Source organism: Arvicola amphibius, chromosome 3, assembly GCF_903992535.2.
Source record: "Arvicola amphibius chromosome 3, mArvAmp1.2, whole genome shotgun sequence".
In the NCBI taxonomy this organism is placed as follows: Eukaryota; Metazoa; Chordata; class Mammalia; order Rodentia; family Cricetidae; genus Arvicola; species Arvicola amphibius.
Window position 1 is genome coordinate 168,253,664 of NC_052049.1, and position 22,562 is coordinate 168,276,225.

The 22,562-nt window shown below is 45.4% G+C and overlaps 1 protein-coding gene across 1 annotated transcript in view; it reads right to left on the reverse strand.

Annotated features, from left to right (window-relative positions):
• Ephb1 (EPH receptor B1) overlaps positions 1-22,562 on the reverse strand; it is a 298,584-nt gene that overhangs the window by 128,257 nt on the left and 147,765 nt on the right. Inside the window, exon 4 of the mRNA XM_042054742.1 lies at positions 14,883-15,038. Coding sequence (XP_041910676.1) covers positions 14,883-15,038 — 156 coding nt within the window. The remainder of the gene's footprint in view (positions 1-14,882; positions 15,039-22,562) is intronic.

Sequence of the window (22,562 nt, forward strand, 5' to 3'; positions counted from 1 at the left end):
TGGGAGCATCAATTAAGGAAGAATATAGACTAATCAAAGTATATGTTCGGTTCTATTCTATTTTATCCTATCCTATCCTATTTCATTCTATTCTATTTTTTAAGACAAGGTCTCATGTAGTTCAGGCTGAACTCAGACTCACTACATAGATGAGGATGATCTGAACTTCTGACCCTCCACCTCCCAAGCACTGAGATGACAGGCTTGGACCACAGCAGCTTATTTTATTCAATGTTAGGGATCAAACCCAGGATTCTGTACATGCTAGATAAGTATTCTCCTAACTGAGCTATATCCTCACCTTCCAGAGCATCTTCTGAAAGAAAATAGTCAGGGCTAAGGATATCTTCCCATAGGTAAAGTGCTTGTTGCAAAGCATGAGGACCTGGGTTTGGATCCTCAGCACCCACTAAAACATCAAGTGTGGTAGAATCCATCCTTAATGCCAGTGCTGGGAAATCAGAGACAGAAAGACACCGAGAGCATCTTTCCAGTTCAGCATCCAGCTGTTCTGGGCAAACCAGTGAGATCCTGTTTAGTGAGAGACTACTTCCCAAAAATAAAACATCCAACATAGTCGATCTTTGGCCTCCACATGCACACAAAATCATTCACACATATGCACACACACACACACACACACACACACACAAAGAGAGAGACAGAGACAGAGAGACAGAGAACAGAGAGAGAGCAGGGAAGAAAGCTAGATAACCATCTGGGTCAGACTGGATAAGCCTCTGCTGCATAAATAAGAACAGTTTGCAGTAGGTAGAAATTAGGCCTCAGGACAGCCGTATGGTCAGGAGTTCATCTTGCCATCCTCAGAGAATGCAGTACCCAGGGAAGAGTCCCACATCTTCATAGTTCATCAGAAATTAGCCAAGAGCCTCACCCAGGGACAACAGGTGCTTCTCTAATTGCTCCTCATCTTTTGCTAAATGACTATGCATTCCGCAGTAGCTGGAAAGGGGTTAGGGCTAACTAGCCATGAATGAGGCATTATTTTTTTCCCTGAGAAGACACAGAAGACTCTTCTAAATGATTTCATGAAGTTTTAAGAGATGTACAGGCTGCTTCTCTACTGGATCACAGGAAATACCAGTTTCCAAAGATAATTTAAAGTCATAGAACAAAAAAATGAAGAAGAAGCTGAGAAGAGTAGAGAGTCCTTTCAGGGAGCTATAGATCACTCAAGGTCAAATCCCGATTCTGACACTTCCTACATATGCTAGCTCTTAGAGTGGAAAGTAATCTTGAACGTCAGTATGTTCCGAGTGGCAAATGCCCCTCTGCTGTCCCACTCCAGTGGTCAACTTTTGTTGGCTTATGCCAATGGAGAGAGGCTCACTACTTTTCTGGTTACCAAATCATCTATCACTCATGATAGCCTGCTTTAAAAGATAATAGGGAAAAAAGTATTCACGATAAGTCACAAAACCAGCAAAATGCCTAAGATCAAAGCTCGCAAAGCCTTTGTAACATGTGTATGAAGAAAACTGTAACGCCTTACTGAAGGGCATAAAAGAAAACTTGGATGCAATGTCCTCAGATAACAAGCCTCAATATCATAGAGAAGACAGAAACCTCCAAAATAATCCATACACCCCATGCCATCCAATCCCCATTAAATAGGATTGCTTAATAAAATGTGCTCAGCTAGCTCTAAGGACCGTCTTCAAAGAAACAGGTTTTCAGTAAGTGGCAAGATAATTTTGAGAAATAAATGCTATCCAAAGGCTTGGTCCATCAGCTATTGATATATTGATACATATCATAAGGCTACCATTTTTAAAACTAGTATCAGAGTGGACCAGACAATCAAAGGCAAAGAATACAGACAGCTAGGTGCAGGTGTTCAGTCTATAATGAAGAATTACCTCACTAAGACGTATATAGTTTGGGTGGAGTGGATGGCATGCTGTATTTTAATACTATGAATAGAAATGTCAATATTGCATTCTATACCAGGATAAATTCCAGATACATTAACTAGTTAAACACAAACACTTTGCCAGAGAGTAAAAACACAAGAATGTATTTTTATACTCTCCTGAGAATGGCAAGCATGAGACCCAGAGAAAAAGTCAGCACACAAAATACCAATGCTAGAAAGAAATAGATGGTCAGATTCGAGTTCAAAAATTAAATAATTAGCTATGACAGAAAATGTACCCACAATAGTGGTCCAGATAATGGGGAGACTAGTGGGCAGGATACCACAGGTAATTAATGTATTTCTGAAAGTCATCTTAAAACAGAAAAGGCAAGGGTTCTTCAAAGGCAAGTCCCTGAAGACTGAACACACTGGCCAACAAACATGTTAAACAATAACCACTCTCAAGGACGCAGGGAAGTAACAATCAAAACAAGTAGGAGGTCAGTTAAATTGACACAGATTAAAAGTCTCACTAACACCCTGGGCCACATGGGAAATGAGATGCATACTAACTGGCTCTAAGTTGGCCAGGTCCTTTGGGAAAGCATTCTGGGAGTATCCACTGACTTGCTAAGTATATAATTCAGCAATTCTACATCGAGGTGAACATGTGTTCCCCAAGGCACGAATGTGCTGTATAGTAGGATTATTGTTTATATTACCAAAACTTTGGGATGAACCTTTGCCCACTCACAAGGGAATGATGGAATTGGGTACATTGATTATAGCAATGGTAAGGCTATAAGTTCACATGTCAGGACAGACTCTGAGAAAATTGTTAATGACAGTTTGAGATGGAGACACAGCCCTAACTAACCTAATGGAGTTAAGGGTAGATACTGAACCTGGATTCTTGGCAGGGTCAATGGTCACCAATGGGGGGTACAGTGAGTCAACACCAGTCTGACTGCCAGATGACCCAGAAAAATTCCTAGCAGTAGATATTAGCCTGAGGCCCAGGGGTAGCTCAGTCTTACATCATACTCCTAAATTTGGGTTTGATGTTTGGCTGGCTTGGACCAGAATCTTAAATTGAGCCAACCTGGATAAGGAGCCAGGAAGTCAATTGGAACCCACTTAAGGAGCTGGGATCAAGATGGTCTAGGTAGATTCAGAAGGACAAGATGACATTAATGTTTGTCAAACTAGAAGGGATCTCCTGAATCATTTGATCTAAAATGCCCAGCACCTTCCATTCATTTATTTTTGTCTTGTTTTATGTCCCAAAATGTAGAGATCCAAGACTTGCTTCTTGTTTTTATCAGAAACAAAGAGAGTTGACTGTGCACTTGTTCTATGTCCAACACTAAAGGCATGTTTTGCATGCATTTTGCAGTGGGCATGATTGAAAAAAAAATGCTCATTATTTTTAGAAAAGGAACAAAAGTATGGAGAAGTCAGGTAACCTCTCCAAGACCATTCAAGAAGGGAGGTAGAATCAGGAGACAACCATGGTCTACATCACTCCAACAGCAGGCCTCTTACCACTAAACTGCGGTGGGCACTTACTGTACCAGATTCAGAGGAGAAGAAAATGAGATCTGTGCATCACGTATTTCTAGTCCAGTGGAAAAGCAAGAATGTGTTGTGCAACTGGTACAGAATATTCCATGTGAGAAGCTAAGCATCCTCCTCTCTGAGGATGTAGAGTCTGGCAGAGGACAGATGCAGAGATGCACTCTTGACTGACTGTCCTCCCTTCTGAGGTGAAATGAAGCAGCGATCTGAGAACCTTTGCCATCAGCTGCCATTAATTCTCAGTACTCATCCCTCATCTATCCCTCTTTCCAGGGCCCAGAACCTGGCCCTGTGTCATCAGGGCCACTACCCAAGACGGCAGAGGAGTGTTCATGCCAAGAAAGGGCCCACAAATCGTAGGAAGGACTGCCTAAAGGTTGATCTTTAAAACAGGGAAAAGAGGAAATTGAAGAGATAATTTTGCATCTATTCCTTCCTATCTCTGGAACTTCACACTTGAATCAGTGCCTGAGTCTCAACGAAAGAGTAAGAACAGGCAGAAAAGTATAAGTCAATTTGTCCAGCACTACTTCTCATGCTAAAAGTAGAGTTGCCTATAAAAAAGGGTCATAATGACTGCATAGATTTTCACACAGGTAACTAGAAAAGGGACACAAACATGCATGTCCTGAATAGGGTGCAGTGCTGAGTCCACTGCTTCAGGCCTTGTCTCAAAAGTAAGGTGGAGAGGCTGAGAAGTTAGCCTAGCAATAAGACTGCTTGTTAAGTAACCATGACCACCTGAACTTGAATCACCAGCACCCACATAAAAAGCCAAGCCTGGCTGCGCATGCCTACAAGCAAGCATTTAGGAGCCAGGGCAGAGACAAGTGGATCCTAATACTTCACTAGCTAGAGAGCCCAGCTGAAAGGCTGAATGCTCCCTATATCAAGGCAATAAAGCAGAGAGTGACGGAGTATGACACCTGGTGTTCTTGTCTATGCAGAGACATTCACACTCGCAAACTCATGTACATACACAACACAAACATACACACACGAGTGGGAAGTAACAGAAGCCTGAAGTTGTCCTCTGACCTCCACACAGCACGCAATAGTGACTGAACCTGTACACACAGAGACAAAAACAAGAAAAGAAGTCGCTGCTGAATAGTGATGGAAAGATAAAGCCGTTTTCTTTAAACATGGGATCCACGGAACTATGATCCTCAATCATCCAACCAAAGTTCAACACAGTGCCAAAGTGTGAGCTACGGTCCCAACGTAAGGCCTAGAAGGGCTCTCGTTCAACAATGGGTGATGGGGGCTTGAAAGAGAAAAGGGCCATCTAACACCACATCTGAACCATCCATCAGCACAAATATTAAAAAAAAATAAAATAAAAGAGAGAGAATGCTTTCTCGGATTGCCAGAGACAGAAAGCGGGTGCAGGGAAGTTTGGGAGGCAGACCCTCTTGGTGCTGTCCCAGATGTTAGCAGCCTGCTGTCCCACAAGCTCTTACCACAAAACACTGAAGCATACTCACCGAATGTGCTTGGCTATATTAGCTTCAGAGTTCAAGCTAGACAAGGCCTCATAAAGGTTAGACCCACTTGGGTCAAAAAAACCATGAAAAGAAATTTCAGATTACAGAAGTATAAAAGCACATTCACACAGGCAGTGCTGACCCTTCTCCAAACAGGAGTGACAGTTATAAATAGCTTGCGGCTTGCAGCCACGCTCCCTCACTCTGCATTCACATGGACAAGCCATCTACTTGGCTGGCCCAGGGTATGGACCCAGACTGCTGCAGGGTTCAGAAAGCATCTCTCCCTGGTTCTTATTGGCTTATGACTTTTGCTTGGATATTCCTCAAAAAAAAAAAAAAGGCAGAATATCTCCCACACAAAAACAAAATTGGGTGCTTAGAGAGATGGCTCAGGAGGTAGTTTGCTTTACAAGCAAAAGGAGCTGAGTTCAATTCCCCAGCATGCATGTAAAATCAGGCACAGCGGTAGACACCTGTACTATCAGCACTGGTAAGTGGAGTCTCGCTAGATCCTTATCCAGGCAGTCTGGTAGAATTGAGATGTTCCAGGTTTTGTAAGAGACAATGTCTCAAACACTAAGGTGAAAGATGCTGATGTTGACCACTAGCCTCCAGTGAGCATGCACACATATGTATATACACCAAAGCACACTTACAAAAATGTTAAACTGAAAACCAAATGATCTTTGAATGTGCAAGACAGATGCACGCACCAGTGTGATGTCAAGTTTCTCTCTTGCTATAGAGTGGGACACACAGAGCATCTGTCACTAAAGGCCCGGTCAGAAATAATTTTGAGGAGAACAGCTTCCTCTGAGTATGCTGTCAACCCTAGCTTAACAGACAAGTGATTAAGAAAAAATTGACTTTTGAAAAGTATTTAAAAGCATCTTGAACACACAGTCTCCAAACAAACAGGCATTTTCCATTTGATAACACTGGCTTCCTGCCCTAGGGGAAGAGTCTGATGCCATAGGGGTTTCCCTGCCCTATCTTCTCCAACAGAGCCTCCCTATAAGCAACCTCAGCAGGCTGGGGGCTGAGGGGTGAGTCCGATCACCTACCCACCCTCTGGATCTTCCAGAGCTCTCTGCTCTCCTGGCTTTCCAGTCTGTTCTCTGCCCCAGCTCACTCTCAGCCCTGGCTAATACCACACACACATCATGGGTCTGCACACTGCTCTGACCATCTGAGTAATAACGGCACAAAAAGCCATGCCAAAGCAGGTCTGGTTATTCTGAGGACCAGGGGGACCCTCCCTGGGGCCACCCCAGCACACAGACCCATTCACACACCCACTCATACTCTCATTCAAGCCCACTCACACACAGATACTCATGCCTACACATAGGTACACTCAAACACTCTCACACCAGTCTACTCCCACACACACTCACACAGCTCCACTTTCACATAGTACGTATACACACATTCATACAGGCACGCTCACATTGTCCCAGACACATCACACTCTGACGTAGGCACATGTCCTCACAGCCCCTCCTGCATGCTCACACAACTACCCTTACACACATCCACACGTAGATGCAGCATATGCACAGGCAAAGACACACACTCACAGACACACACAGGGGTCTCGTGCACACTCACACATTCACATAAGCACAGTCACACAACCAAACTCACATAGAGTCAAGTACACACAAATATACTTTTGGGCATGCACACACATATATATTCACACAGGCACACTCATGCATAAGTACACACAAGCATACTTTCATTCACACTCATCCACAAGCACACACATATACATTCACATACTCACACACAGGCACACTCATACACAAATACACACAGGTATACTTTCATGCACACTTATCCATAGGTGCACACACAATGTGTTTCCACAGAGTCACATAGGTATGCTCACATGGGTACACATATCACGCATGCTCACACAGGTTAAGAATCACTTGCACATGCATATCCATTACATAATCAGGCACGTTCACATAAGCACACCGACATGTGTGTACTCACACAAATAGATACATGTGTGCATACTCACAAGTACTCACAAGCACATGAAAAGTACATACACAGAAACATACGTGTACTCACGTATCTGCAGGCAAACACCCATGTGATCACATTCAGACATGCACACACAAAGACTAGCCCCTCAAGAGACAAAACTCTAACTCAAAGAAAAGACAGAGAGGGCTCTCGACCCTTCAGGTGGGAGGACAGCAGCAGGCTGTCCATGGGCTTCCCCAGCACTGTTCTCAGAGGCTCCCCCCAGCTCTCCTTGAGAGGGTGGCATTGGCTAAGTGAGGCCTGAGTTTTCAGCCTGTGGTGTGCGTTCCATCTTCACCATTTTGTCCAGTGAGGAAGCATCATGACCTGAAAGGCTACAGAAACTATCCCCGGTCATAGCTCTAGCACCAGGCTTATAGCCCCAACTCCTGTCACTCAGCTTCCCCTCCTCCCTATGGGTCAGCAGGTAGATTCGGGACATCCTCCAGGGAGGGTTGGCCGCCATTGTATCTTCTCTTCTGAGTCACCTTGGAGCCCCTCATTCATTCTGCTTCTCCATCCGAAGCTGCCCAGGGACACCTCAATGCATTTGAGGAAGGGATAAAAGAAACAGGACAAGCTCCAGCTTGCCTCTGTGATCCATCAAAATTTCTCCCATGTGGGTGACAGAAAAAAAGGGGTTTTGTGGTCAGAAATGTAACAAGGTAATTATTTTCACACCAGTCCTTTTGCATGGTTTTTCACAGACAGCAATTTTATAAGGCATAATTATCTATTTCCGTTTGCTTCATAAATTCCTCCTTTCCATTTCATCCCCAGTAAACTAGAAATTATTTAAAATGAAGCCGTGCAGCTCAATGCTTGGTCTCCTTCGGCTGCACACTTCCTCTTGTCATCCTGCCTGTTCTCTTTGGCTGCCCCTGCCACGGTCCCCTTACCATCTGACCTTCTCCCGTCATTGGAAGGAGACAGGGAGTCCTGCTCCCTCAGAACTGAAGGCTGAGTCATATGAGGTGGCACACATCCGCAATCTCAGTAATTGGGAGCAGCAGCAATAGGATGGGGAATTCAAGGTCATCCTTAGCAACATAGGGAGTTCGAGGCCAGCCTAGATAACCCAAGACCCCAACCTTAGGAAGGAACTAAAGTCCAGTTTTTCAGGCCATTGCTCCAAGCTTCTGAGCTTTTGGCTACAATCGTCCCAGGAGACAAAGCTGGGCAGGCTCTCCCGTGCTTCGCCTAAACCGTTTCCTCTCTCCTGCAGCACACCTAAGCACAGGAGGTCAACCGTTCACTTGTCTTCACCAGGCGTCTTCAGACCATGGGTGACTGTGTGGTTTACGGGCAGCCAATGGGTTTTGCTCAGGGCTGAAGCAAAACTTGTTACTCCCACTCTGAACACATCACTTGTACGTTCAGATCTCCGACATCCTCTCCTGCTGGAAGCCTCACTATCTTCTACACACTTCACACTTTCCAGGGATATAACCAAAGCAAGTTCTAACATCGATTGAGACTTTACTATGAACCAGGCACCGGGCCAAAAGATGCTGGAATACGATTTTGCTTAATCCTCGTAACACCTCTGAAAGGCATACAACAGTATGAGTGTGTGGGAATGAAAGGGGGATGGAGGAAAGCGAGGAAATGAGGACAGGGTCACAGGGAAGGCAAGAGAGAGTCAAAATGTAAAGGAAGTACCAAGCCCATCATCCAACCACTGTGTGCAAATGCTGAGTCTGTGTGCTTCCTCAGGACATCTCAAGATCAGGGAATCTTCATAACTCCCAGGATTCTGGGGTCTCTAGGCAGTGCACCATGTGGGCACCAGGAGGAAACTGGGATGCTGTGGAGAGGTATTTTGTCTTTCTTCTCTACCTTTTTCCTAGTATACATCCCTTGAAGGCCTTAGCATCTCTATGGTAATCAGACAACTAAATGCAAGAAATTTCAGAATGGGGACTGGTCACGAGGCACGATTAGGAGGTTAGGGTTGTCCAAGGCCCCAGTCTTGGAGAGAAGGGGGATGAAGATTAAGTTGATCACTATGGCCAAGGAAGTAAGCAATCAGGGCTATATAACAAAGCTGCACAAAATCTGCCAAAACACTGGGTTCAAAAAGCTTCTAGGCAGCTCAGTGTACTCCTGGGGTGTGGCACCTCCAGGGTACCCCTGTGCATTCATGTGCCCTCCTCTCTGTGATACTCTTTACAATGAACTGGAAACCCCATGTTTCCCAGAGACTTGTGAACTGCTCAGGTACATTAGTCAAGTTTAAGATGTGGCTTTCACGAACCTCAACTTATAGTTGACTGGTCTGGGCCATAGGTTCAACCACTGCTGATGAGTATGCAAAGCTGAGGAACAGCCTTGGGGACCAGTCTCTCAACCTGTAGGATCAGACACTTGCTTTACATAGATGGGTAGATGGAGTGAGACCCAAGATAAATTAAGGAATAAGTAGCTGGTGCCCACTGGAGCAGGATTGCTTGCTGAAGAGGAGAGATCCCCAGCACAACCTTTAGGGGTTGTGCTGACTGTGTTGTAGAGGCAGAAAAAAAACATACAGTTGCCATCTCCTAGATTCAAAATGGGGAAAGGAAGAAACCATATTTACTGAAGCACAGCAAGCTCAAAGCTCAGAAACAGCTCCCATAACCTTCCTAGACTTCCCTCCTCCTTGCTGTTAGGACAGTATTATCCCTGCCCCCCTCCTTGCTCTGCTCCTTCTATCTCAGGCCCCTACTAGAAGTGACCCTTTCGAACCTCCTCACTGATGGTGTAGCACCGTGTTCATCACCAGACTTCCTTTGGGGTTTCACTGGGAGGGAGAAGAAAGAGGTCAGTTGAAGCCCACCTTTAACTTTTCCCCGTGTTCCCAGTTCATCCCATGCATGGATTAATTTGGGAGGATGAAGTCACCTGGGAAAGTATGGTAAAGTATTGGGTCAGGGCTGAGCAATGAGCCTTCAGTCAGGCAATCTAATGCCAGGGATAGAGCTGTGTAGCTCTGGGCAGAAGAGGAAGAAGAGGGATGAGGAAGGAAGAAAGGGACAGAGGGACAGAAGGAGGGAAGGAGGGAGGGGGAAGAAGGGAGGGAGGGATGGAGAGAGGGAGAGAAGGAGGGAAAAAGGGAAGGAGGGAGAGAGGGAGGAAGGAAAGGAGGGAGGGAGGGAAGAATTTGGAGTCTACAGACCAGCAGCAATCATGTGAATTCAGACTCTGTGGGAATGACCAGCTTACTCTGCCTGTGTCCCTGAGGTCACTAGAGAGCACACTGCCCCTTTAATGCTTCCTTGGAATTCACATGCCCCTCCCCACCCCTCAGACTTCACTGATGAGGCTCAAAGACAGGCTAGACAGGCAAGGCCAGGGCCTCTCAGACATCAAGAGAATTTCTTATCTCTCCTAGTACATTAAAAAGAAAACACAGAAATACCCAGACAAGGCTTCAGAATTTTCCACTGTTAATTTTTAGAGCAGATAAATGAAAATTTTATGTGCATATGTTCATGTGTGTGTAGGGGTGTGTGTGTGTGTGTGTGTGTGTGTGTGTGTGTGTGTGTATGTAGGCCAAAAACTCACCAAGCAGGCTAGGCTGGCTGGCCATTGAGCCCTGGCTCTGCTTCTTCCTCTCCTCCCAGCACTGGGATTATGAGCATGCAGAACAACACCCAGTTTTATTTTGTAAATTCTAGGAATAAACTCAGGCCATCAGTGTTTTAACAACTGAGCTCTTACTTCAGCCCTACAGGAACATTTGAATATCACAAAAACATAGTATGTATGTGATGCCACAAATGATTAACAGGCTTCACTATGTATGCATATCCTGTATATCATATATATATATGTGTATATATATCATATCTGATATACACATCATATATATATATGATATATATGTAGCGCCAAGCCCAATGGCACCGGCTACAGAGGAGGCTGAGGCAGGAAGCATTACCACAGGCTTGCTTTGGCAGCTTAATGAGACCCAAGTTCTAAAACAATTTTTTAAAAAGGTAGTTCAGACCTTTGTCAGTTGCAGGGTTGAAGATCTTTTCCCAGTCAGTAGGCTGCCTTTGTGTCTTAATGAGAGCAGGGAAGCATATATCTGAATTTAAGGAGCTACCTGAGGGTTGTCAAGAGACTTGACCCTAGAGGGGTTCCCAGGTTTCCAGGGAGACGCCCCCAGTTAGTTCCTTGGGCAGCTGAGGAGAGGGAGCCTGAAAAGGCCAGTTCCTATAGCCATACTGATGAATTTCTTGCATATCACCATAGAACCTCCACCTGACGATAGATGAAGAAAATGACAGAGCCCCACCTTGGAGCACCGGACTGAGCTCCCAAGGTCCTGATGAGGAGCAGAAGGAGAGAGAACATGAGAAAGAAAGTCAGGACCGTGAGGGAACCTCCAGCTGGCGACAGATGGGGAAGGTGACTGAGCCCCACATTGGAGCACTGGACTGAGCTCCCAAGGTCCCGATGAGGAGCAGAAGGAGCGAGAACATGAGGGAGAAAGTCAGGAACGAGAGGGGTGCGTTCACTCATGGAGACGGTGGGACAGAACTAATGGGAGATCACCAACTCCAGTTGGAATGGGACTGATGGATCATGCGACCAAACCCGTCTCTCTGAGTGTGGCCAACAGCGGGGGCTGACTGAGAAGCAAAGGACAATGGCTCTGGGCTCTGATTGTTCTTCATGGACGGGCTCTGTGGGAGCCTTCTCAGCTTGGTCGATCACCTTCCTGGACCTGGGGGGAGTTGGGAGGACCTTGGTCTTAGCATAGAGTGGGGAACCCTGATGGCTCCTTGGCCTTGAGAGGGAGGGAGGGGAGGTATGGGTGGAGGGGAGGGGAGGGAAGGGGGAGAAGGAGGGGAGAGAAAGGGGAGAAGGAGGGGAGGGAGGGGGGAGGAGGAGGGAAGGAGATGGAAATTTTTAAATATAAAAAAAAATAAACCATGAGAAAAAAAAAAAGGTAGTTCAGGGAGCAGGATAAAATTATTACTCAGAGGTAGTGTGTTTGTCTAGCAAGAAGGACTCCATAGGTTCAGTCCTCAGTATGGAAAATATAGTAATAATTCTTAGTGTAGCATAGGTGTTATAACCTTGCAAGGCATATACATTTATACATTTTCATAAATATATTCATAAAATGTTTGATAGGAAGGAGTGGACTGCTGATGTAATCTCACTTGAAGACAGTAGCTGCAAGCTAGACCTGAGGTCTTTCAACACTGGAGGCCTTGGCCAGTTCTTGGACTATGTCTGTCTGCTCTGGTTCATGGCACCAAGGCACAACAGGTGCCCACCATCACCATCCATTTATAAAGACAGACCTCCTTTATCTTTAGTGCCTGGGCAGCCTCTGGTTGCTTCCTGCTAGGACAGATGAAGACTCTGTTTTACTAAGTGAGCCAGCATCTCGCAGCCCCAAGCCTCCACCAGACTCTCTGGCTGGGCTCAGGCACCTGCACACTTGTCTCACTAGACCTGCTGGGCTAGCTAGGAGCCCTAAGGCCACGGTATAGGGCTGTGCCTTTCTTCAACAACTCTATAGGTTCTCCTTGTATCTGAAAAATTATTTACTGTGGTGATGCGCTGTGCCTTTTCAAGAGAACAGATGGCACCTCCAATTAGAATGCTTTTAAAGGAAACCCTAATGAGAATATAAAAGCCAACAAATTGACTTTTTCATACAGTACTTCCCTGGCACACAATAAATCAAATATATAATGAGGCTCGGGGAAATTGTAGCTTTATTTATACATGTTTTGCCTAGCATTGTATCGCACCCATGTCCTGTCTCCTGAGTCTCCTCACCAAGTGCTTGCCCCTCCAGAATGAGGGACAACGTGTCCAGGAGCTGTGCTTGGCCCTACCTGCCATAGCTGTGTGTGCTTTAACCGTTTCTAATCTGAGTCTTCCCTCTATGTCTGGAGGCACAATAAAAGGGAGTATGTAATGGCGCAATTTCCAGGGTGGCATGCTCCCTCCCTATCTAAATAAGGAGGGGAGAGTATAGTGGAACCCCACTGGTGAATATTCCAGAGCTGGCAGGAGGGAAAAGCCTGCGTATCTAACTTAGAGATGGTCTTGGGATATGGGTAGTATGGAATGAGGAACTTCCAAGGTCAAATTAGAGGCATTGAAATGTTCATATTTTCCCCAAAACTGATTCAATATATTCATACCCATCAGGAAGGGGGACTGGAAATAAGGCTTGATAAACAAGTGGGAGAAAACGGAAGCACACTGACATTCTCAGTCCCTGGCCATTGACCTGACTTCTTCCAGATGACCTCATCATGGGTTGGGTGAGTTGATAGTTTGTCTCCTAAAGTGGGAAACAAGAGGCCTATAAGGATGAGCTGCCCTGCAGAGGAAACCTGGCCAAAGGGAAGTTCTGTGAGCAGAAACACAGGGCAGTGTTTCCCGTAGAGAAACTGCCAGAGGCTGGGTGGATGCTCTGGCTGTTGTATAGACTGGTGTTTGGTCTGGCTACCTGGGCAGTGGCATGATTTAACATCCTTAAAGGAATCTAAAGAAGTATATTAAACGTTGTTTTTTAGGCCCATGGAAGACTGCCATCCAGGATAGGGACTCTTAGAAATCAAAGGGGGAGACACCATTAGAGAAAGATGGGGACCGTGGGTAGCAGGAGAGGAATCACTTCTGTTCATCTCCACCCACCTGAGAAGAAAGGCAGGGAAAATCAGTTTACAAGATGATGAGCTTTTCCTCAGCTCAAATCTATAAGCATCGATTGAGCTCGGGACCTTGATCTAGAAGCTGCTTTCATTTCTCCTCTACACCCAGAAAAGGTTACATATGCTACAAGGCCAGGACTTAGAAATTCTTCTACCCAGTCCAGTTAATTTTTTTTTCTGTCCATCAAACTATAAATGTGTATGAAATATACCAACATGGACCTCTTCACTGGGCTGAGAGGGAACCAGTCTGAAGGGTGTAAGGGGAGGTGCCTGCTCACAGTAAGCTACACCAAAGCATCTACTGCCAAAGAAAGTTCTAGTCTGATTACAGGCTAACCTGCAATATTGATCCCAGAATGCAATGGGAATACTGCGAAGTGAGATCATCCCGGCTTTGGGGCTTTAACACTTAGAGAGGAAAACGTTGTGTAAAGTGGTGCTCAGGGAGGACCGTGCTCCCTGCCTCCCATGCTTAAGGAAGAGGAGACCAGGGGGAAATTATCCTCTTCCTGCCAGAGAATACAGCCATTCCTCTGCTTTTAGAAGAAGGGCTGCTTTTTCTTTCCACAGCAGATAATGGGAGAGCGGACAGTGCTGATGCATTAACTCCTAGTTTCTAGAATTTACTGCACTGAGAGGGACACTGTAGTCAGGTTTCTGGTCTTGTCATCTGGCCAGAGCACAGATGTGGGACACTACAAGGGACAAAGGGGATGAATATTTAGACCTGATACTCAAGGACTTTCCAGTAGTATCTAAGGCAATTACTAAGTAAATGGACAATTAGCAAAACTCTGAGAACTACCAGGGAATCAGGCACTGAAAAGTACAGTTTTCAACTGCAGGACCGGGAGGGAGGGGCATCTTGGAGGAGGCAACTGCAAGTTACAAGTTATTGCAATATACGAGTAGATTTTGATTTTGCACACAAAGAACTCTAGATAGGCCATTTTAAAAATTTTCTGTGGGAAGGAAGAAGCTGTCCTAGGGGCTTGTGAGAAGAAAGCCCTCACATCTGCAAAGAGAATCAGGGAAGAATGCAATCTTAACCACAGGTACCCTGCTGAGATGAAAGAGGAGCCCTCTGCTTCAGCACCTCGGCCAGCACCCCACTTAGCATTTCCTTAGAAGTGTGACTGGCTCTCTCCTTGGCTCAAGGTCCACCATTTGTACAGTCCAGGAGTCGGATGCCCCAGTCCACAGCCCTTACCAGACACTTACTAGTACACGCCACTTCTGGGGGATCAAAGTCTGCTCGGTAATAGCCGGTCCGGCAGGTGCAGATGGGAGATGCCTCTGAAGGGGAGCGGCTGTTGGAGGGGCAGTGGGAGCAGCCTTCAGCTTCCTGGCTGGCCTTGAAGGTCCCCGCAGGGCAGGCTAAAATACAAAGATTATATAAGAGTTAATGGAGGAATGGCATCCAGATACCCTTCCCTGAAAATAAAAATGAAGGTTTTGTCATCCTGAAACAAAACAATGAATTACCTCCTCACACCAAGTGAGCATCTCAGATGGAGAAAACCCTGCTTAATATTTTAGTTCTCCAAACATCTTGACAATGGCCCTTGTCAGTGCTTTTCCTCTCTCAGGTATGTCAACAGATTTCATTAGTAAGATGAGTCTAATGCGTAGCTGGGTATCCGGTACACAAATGTCTAGTCCTTAAAAGTCAGGGCCTCTCCCAAGCACTTGAAATGTAACCTCATAGTCGCAGATAAAAAAGGGGGTATTTGTTGGCAATGACCAGACTTCTGACTCTTAAATGTCATATTGCAACAAACACAAGGGCCACTGGGATGTATTCATTAGCATTTGCTATGAATGATGTTTAAAGGACTAGAATTCACAAGCAATTTTTTTTAAGAAAAATTAAGGTGCTTTCAAGGTCACTACCTGAACAGCATCATTCTACCATAATTGCTTCTTCATATGCTTCTAGGACAGAGGGAGTAAAAGAGGGGTCTCGAAGGCAGCTTGCGTCGTGTGCTTGGAGTCACCTTTCATACATGCAGCAATAGGAAAGTTTAGGGACAAAGGACACAGCTAGGTGCTTACTCAGGCTGTCCTCATTGATGGGTACCTCTCTGAGTTTCTTGGAGAGCCAGGCTGTTAAGAGTCATGCCATGCAATGCTTGTCCCCACACTGCCCCACAAGCTGTGGCCACATCTCATCCACTGAGACCTGGGACACGTTGTCTCGTGCTTGCTGATCCCCCCAAATTATAATCCCATTGTCCCTATTTCCCCAAGGACTGTCTTTACCACTTCATTCCCCACTTCTCCCTGTATCCCTAAAGCCAGCTGTGATTAATCCTTCCTTGAGATCGGCTAAAACTGACTGCCCAAGTCAACTTGTTTGGATTCCCAACAACAAGTATTGACTGTACACCATCTGAGACCCTGCTGCAGGGGCCACAAGTTGTCTTCTAGGAATTTTGGATCCACTGTGGCCACATTATTTGTCTTAGGTAGGGCTATTATTGCTGTGATGAAATACCATGACCCAAATCAACTTGTGGAGGAAAGGGTCCATTTCACTTGCAGTTCTATGTAACAGTTCACCATCAAAAGCAGTGAGAGCAGAAACTCACACAGGGCAGGAACCTGGAGGCAGGAGCGGAGGCAGAAGCCCAGAGGAGTGCTGCTTACTGGCTTGTTCTCCATAGCTTCCTTAGCCTGTTTTCTTATGGAACCCAGGACCACCAGCCCCGGGATAGCACCACCCACAACGTCACTAAGAAAACACCCAGGGGCTTGTCTATGGTCCCCTCTTATGGAGACATTTTTTCAATTGAGACTCCCTCCTCTCTGATGACTCTAGCTTGTGTCAAATTGACATAAAACTAGCCAGGATACCATTATAGTATGATGTGATTGTTGCCTGAACAGGGCTGTTGTAAAGGTTCCACTTATATAAAGCTCATCTTCTCAAATATATTATTCCCTCCTGAAAAGTGAGGAGGATTTTTTAATAATAGCAGTAGCCACCATCTGCTAGCTCGCCTCGTTAAGTGTTTTACGTACATTACTCTATGGGGTGGCTATTATTATCTCCATTTTGCTAATGAGAAAATTGGGACATGCAGAGGTTAAAAACATACACAGGATCACTCAGCGGGAGAAATGATGGTGATGGTTCACATGTAAGCTAGTTCCAAAACATCTACCACTTTCCTGCCAAGACAAGAAGAAAGAATAGTCTCCTATGTGGGGATTCCTCCATCAGCTGCTCATTTGAAGAGAGGAAACGGTCTCCAGTTACACTAGATATGCCCTGGATGGGGAGCCCATTGCAGAAGAGAGGAAGCCTCTGTGAAATGGAACATTATCGAATGGTGTAAGTCAATTGCATTCCATGGAATACAAGTTCCTTGAGTTTTCAATGCCTATTACGTACAGAAAATATGAACCTAAGAATAAAGAATAAAGTTAATCAGTTGCTACAGAATGCCTCAGAACTTCCGAAAGTGAGCTCTCCACTGCTAGATTTCTTTTTGTCTTTACCAAGAAGGTCTCCTCTGCAGCGCATTCCCTGGGACACAGTGGATACACGGCTGTTTCACAAATGACGGGCAAACAACAGTTGCTACTGTAACCCACATCAGAGATAGGTCATTCACAGACCCATGTTAGCACATTCAAAAGAAAACCTCTGTAGCAATAAAAAGAGTACATTTGAATTTCCAAACAAAAGAATCGATCAATAAAACCCCAAGAAAAAAAAAATCAACTACCATACTTGGGGCAGTCTAAAACTCTGGCTAGTCACTTTTCTGAGCCTACTCACTGGTCTCTCTCCCCCTCCGCCTTGCCTTTCTCTCTCTCTCTGTATCTTTCTCCTCTCCCGGATAAGTGTGCATCCCTTTGCACTGAGTCTCTAGTGTTCCTGCCCTGCTGGGTTCTGAAGCCTCAGCTGCTTCCATGTGGTGGGACGCCTTCCTGGAAAGGGGAGGGGAGCTGGTGACTACTCATGCATTCGTATTCAGTCTCTGCCACACTGTAATTTTCCTAATGTACTGGTCCAAGAAGAACAAAGTGTTTTCACTTTCTTCTCAGCACTTAAAAGCCACCTTGCGTTACATTTAATAAGTTAACAGCATAAACAGTCATCCTGATATCCACAAGTGGAAGGGGGATTTGAAAATGCCTTTCTCTGAGATTTCTGATGAAGGAATGGGAGGCCTCTGTTCTAGGGTACTGGGTTTCTGAATTTAAAGGATGTCTCAAGGAGAGGAACTAGAGGGGAGAGGGTACTACTTATCTATTTACTGTTTACTGTGTAAGGTCTCTCTCTCTCTCTCTCTCTCTCTCTCGGTATGTATGCAGGTGCAAGTGCAGTATTTGTACATTAATATGTACACATGTACCTATGGAGATAAGGTGTCAAAATTAGGTGTATTCCTCAATCATTGTCCACCTTATTTTTTTGACACAGGGTCTCTTGCTGAACGTAGAGCTGACCAATTCTGCTAAGCTAGCCAGCCTGTGCATTCCAGAGTTTCTCCTGCCTCTAACCCTGCCTCTGTCACTGAGGTTACAGACATGTACCACTGTACCCTGTTTTTTATTACGCAGGTTCCAGGGATGTTAACTCGGGTCCTTGTGCTTACACAGCAAGCCCTTTTCTTACTAAGATATCTCCCACAAACATCACAAACTGGACCATAGAGAGAGGTCTTGGAAACAGTTGGAGGACAGAGAGCTTAGAAAGATCTGAGTCTATAGTCCCCAAGGAACTGAGAACTGGGCCATGGCTGCAGCATCTTAGCTCTGCCGTCTAGGTGTGCTGATTTTACCAAGGTGAGCATCTGTGAGTGACAGCAGCCCTCAGAGCCTCGATTTGATCATCTATAGAAGGGATCTATTTGTTCTGCTCACAACACACAGGTCAGCAAAACTGAACAAATGCGAATATGTGGCACAGCTGACACTCACATGTCCCCCACCAGGATAGCTCCCCTCAGCCCGGTTCACACAAACCCTTTAGAAAGACAAGTTTTCTTTGAAATAACTTTACAAGTCAAAGTCAGAATAGACATGTGGCGCCCCAACGAAGGCGTTAAAGCCTTAGTGTTCCCACCTAGACTGTTTCTACCTGAGTGGTTAGTGAATTATTATATTTATAAGATATATTTTATCTATAATTCCAAAATATTCTCATTTCATGTGTTTAGCAGTTTAACAAAATCTGTGAACAGGCAGTCTCTGACTTGTAAGGATAGTCTTTCTAAATGTACGTACTTAACTTTGGGATTGTGATATGTAATCCTGCTGGCACAATATTTTCTCATATTGTTTACGCCTTAAATAACAGTTAAAGTGTCAGGCTAGTCCACAAAACCTTTTAAGCTCATCTTGTATCAGATGCCACTAATCAGAAAGAGATGTTGACACCATTGGTTTTTACTAAGAAAAATAAGTAAGAAGAGCAGGCTTCTCTTGAGAAAAGGCAGCTTTAATCAGAAGTGATAAGCGGAGTGTTTGAGTCAGTTCTGGCAAAGACTATGCAGACATATAGACCAAAGATATGAATGTGAAAGGCCTGCCAGTCCGAGCAAGCATAACTCAGTGGGCACATGCTCACTGTGCAAGTGTTAGGACCTGAGTTTGGATCCCAGAACACAATCCCAGGGCTCCTATAGTGGGCTGAGAGGCTGAGAGAATTCCCAGGATCTCATAGGCCAGCTAGCTTGCCACACACAGGGGGAAATAGTAAGAAACTCTGCCTCAGACAAAGCAGAAGCTGAGGACTAACACTCCATGATACCTTCCTAACCTCTGACTTCCTCTCGAGCACCATAGCATGCAATGCCTACCACACGAACATGTGTGTGTGTGCACACATGTGAGGACCTGTGTGCACTTGTGTGCGCACGCACACACACACACACACAAAGGAAGAAAGGGAATGAAAAAAGAGATGATTAATTTATAAAAAAAATAATAACAATGAAATATTCTTAGTTGTGTGTGAACACTTTTGAGGTAAATAACAGCTCTTTGACTTGATATTGCAAAATCTAGTTTTCTTCCTCTATAGAGAATCATGATCTAATCATCACTATGATGATGAGCGCCACCATTCAGCCACTGTTTGCTGAGGACCTGTTGGAAGCCAGGATATGTTAGAGGTACAGAGCTGTGCATACAAATGGAGTATTGGACTTGGGGGCTCCCTTTCTGATGGGCTGAAGCAGACAACAGAACACTGCTTCTAAAGCAGAACTACACTTGTGTGTACATTAGAGATCAGTCATGCAGGACACACACATTTTGGGAATCCAGCCTTATACGATGGGGAGCACGTGAAACAGCTTCCTAGGAGGCAAGATTTGGGAAGGGAGGACTAGTGGTAAAACTCAGTTGCTAAGGTACTTGCCTAACATCCATAAAGCTGTTGACTTGATCTCCAGCCCTTTGTAAACTAGAAAGGGTGGTACATGCCTGCAGTCTCAACACTTGGGATGTGAAGCCTGGAGGATCAGAAGTCCAAACTCATCCTCAGCTGTATAGCTAGTTCAGGGACAGTCCAACAATAAAAGATTCAGAAGGGGGAATAATGACAAAGCAAGAAAGAAAGACGTGGAATCATTGGGGAGGTCAAAGAGGACCTGGGCAAGAAGCATTTGGTCATGATTATAAGGGTATGTGGGCAGTCAAGAGCCACTTGCACTTCCCTGTGTATTCCTGAAAGGTAGCAAGACACCATCACACAGGGCTATATTTCTGACACAAAGGGAGAGGGACCACAATTGTCTCATTTCTTTAAAAAGGAGGAGGATACTCCCCTTCATTGTAAGTGACCAGGTTCAGACAGAGGCTAATCTGGAAGAGCAGAGGTGGGGGCAGGCATACACTCTCCAGCCTCTCTCCCCGTTCCTGGCTTCAGCAGGAGAGGATGGGGCCTGAGTGCTCTACCCCGGAGCACGTGTACATGCTTCCCATCATCCAAGCAAAACACACATTTCCCTCTCCCTTTGAGCAACACAAGGAGGTTGGCACGTGTCAGCTCTAGCTGAAGGTCACCTTGGAATGCCACCCCCCACAACTTCTCAGTGCCTCAAAGCTGTAACAAATTGCCTGCTGCTTACAATGCTCTTGAGAACGCCCCTCTCCTCTCGTCCCCGCACGAAGCCTTGCAGTGACACGGAATCCATCACCTACAGTACTATTACTTTATAAAGAAACAGATTAAGTGTCTCATAAACAGTGCAGTGATTGAGATAATGGAAAGCGTCTCCCGTCCCCGTCTGCAGCATCAGGTTATGAAGCTTCTCCAAGCAGCCAGGAAGAGGAAATTAATAGAAGCAAGAGGGAATAACCACTTTTATGCAATTTCCTCAGGAGATAGTGGACCATCTAATCTTTATTGGAGCCCTTTAACCTGTCACTCAGCACTCACCAGAGCCTCTTTAGCTCTCGCAATTTTTCCTGATATCTAAGGAAGATAAGACGGAAACCTCAAAATATTATTTGATAATTTTTCAGAGGTTGAGGGTGCCCCCTGCCTCTCTCGCCTCCCTTCTCAGTGGAGGACTCAGGAAACATTTTTATGCAGCAGAAATGGAGGAGAGCTTAACTATTCTTGGTGCATAGTCCAGGAGGTCAGCGCTGCTCCGCAGGAAGAGGCTCTCTCTTTGCATTTTAAATGTGGGTTTTCTCTCTGCCACTGCCTTCTGTCCTTGCACTCTCTTTTTAATAATCTGATTACTTCTCTTGATCTAATTTTTTTCCCCAAATGAGTTTGCAAAGGTTCATGCCCATGAATATTCATCCCCTGCTTAAGATCTGGGGCCTCTTTCTCGAGGCAGGTGTAACTGAGCAGCTGGTTCAGGGAGGTCTGCCTGCCTCGTGGGCTGACAGTGAAGGGGCTGAGCACATTCATGATTGGGAAGAGAGAGGTTCACAGAGCACAGTCCCACCCCACCCCCATTACCTTGATGGGTTGCTCCCACTCTGCAGACATGTCTCTTTGCAGTTGCTCAGAACTGCAAGTTACTTGTGGTAGTGAGGGACCATGAGCAGGGTTCTGTATGGCTCCTTCCTTAGTTCTTGGGGCTAGAGTCCTCGAGGGGGTCTTACCCCATGAGTACTGACTCTAACCATCCACCTACCCACCACCTACCCACCCATTCATCTACTCTACTCACCCACACATACATCAATCCTTCTACCCATCTATCCACCCATCCACTTCCCTCCCCATCAATCAGTCAGTCTAGCTACCCATCCACTCATCTATCTCTTGTCTACCCATCCATATCCACCCATCCATTCATCCATCCATCTCCTCACTTACCCATCCATCCATCCTCCATTTATCCATTCATCCATCCATCTACCCACCCATTCATCCATCGACCTATCCACCTAGCAATTCATCCACCACCCGCCATTCACTCCCCCAACCATCCACCAACCTATATACCCAAACAACCACTCATCTACCCATTCTCCCATCCATCCATCTAAGAATCCATCCATGCATCTACCCACCCATCCATCCACTGCAGTAGTCTGGATGCTCTCTGAAGTCTGACTCTAGGTATTTTTATGTTTGTATTTTCCCCTCTCCTGTGCACAGCACAAGCCTTCCATGTGTTATGGCTGGATAAACTGGATGCACACTGAAAGTCTTCTGGGTTAATGCCCCAAAAATCAAAGTAGTGACAATGGCAACTGCAACAAAAGATCCTGTATTAGAGGGTAGGAACTGAGGGCCGGCCTATACAGTGAGTATTCTTTCAGATTTTTCTGGAGAGTTGTTTGATGAAGATCTCAACATATTCAAAGCCCTTATTCAAAGGTTAAGACTTCCAAAGAAAAAGCAGGCAAATGTGGAGAGAGATTTGTTCATGGACATCTGTCACAGTGTTAATTCTAAGGTGGAAGAAAGGAAAG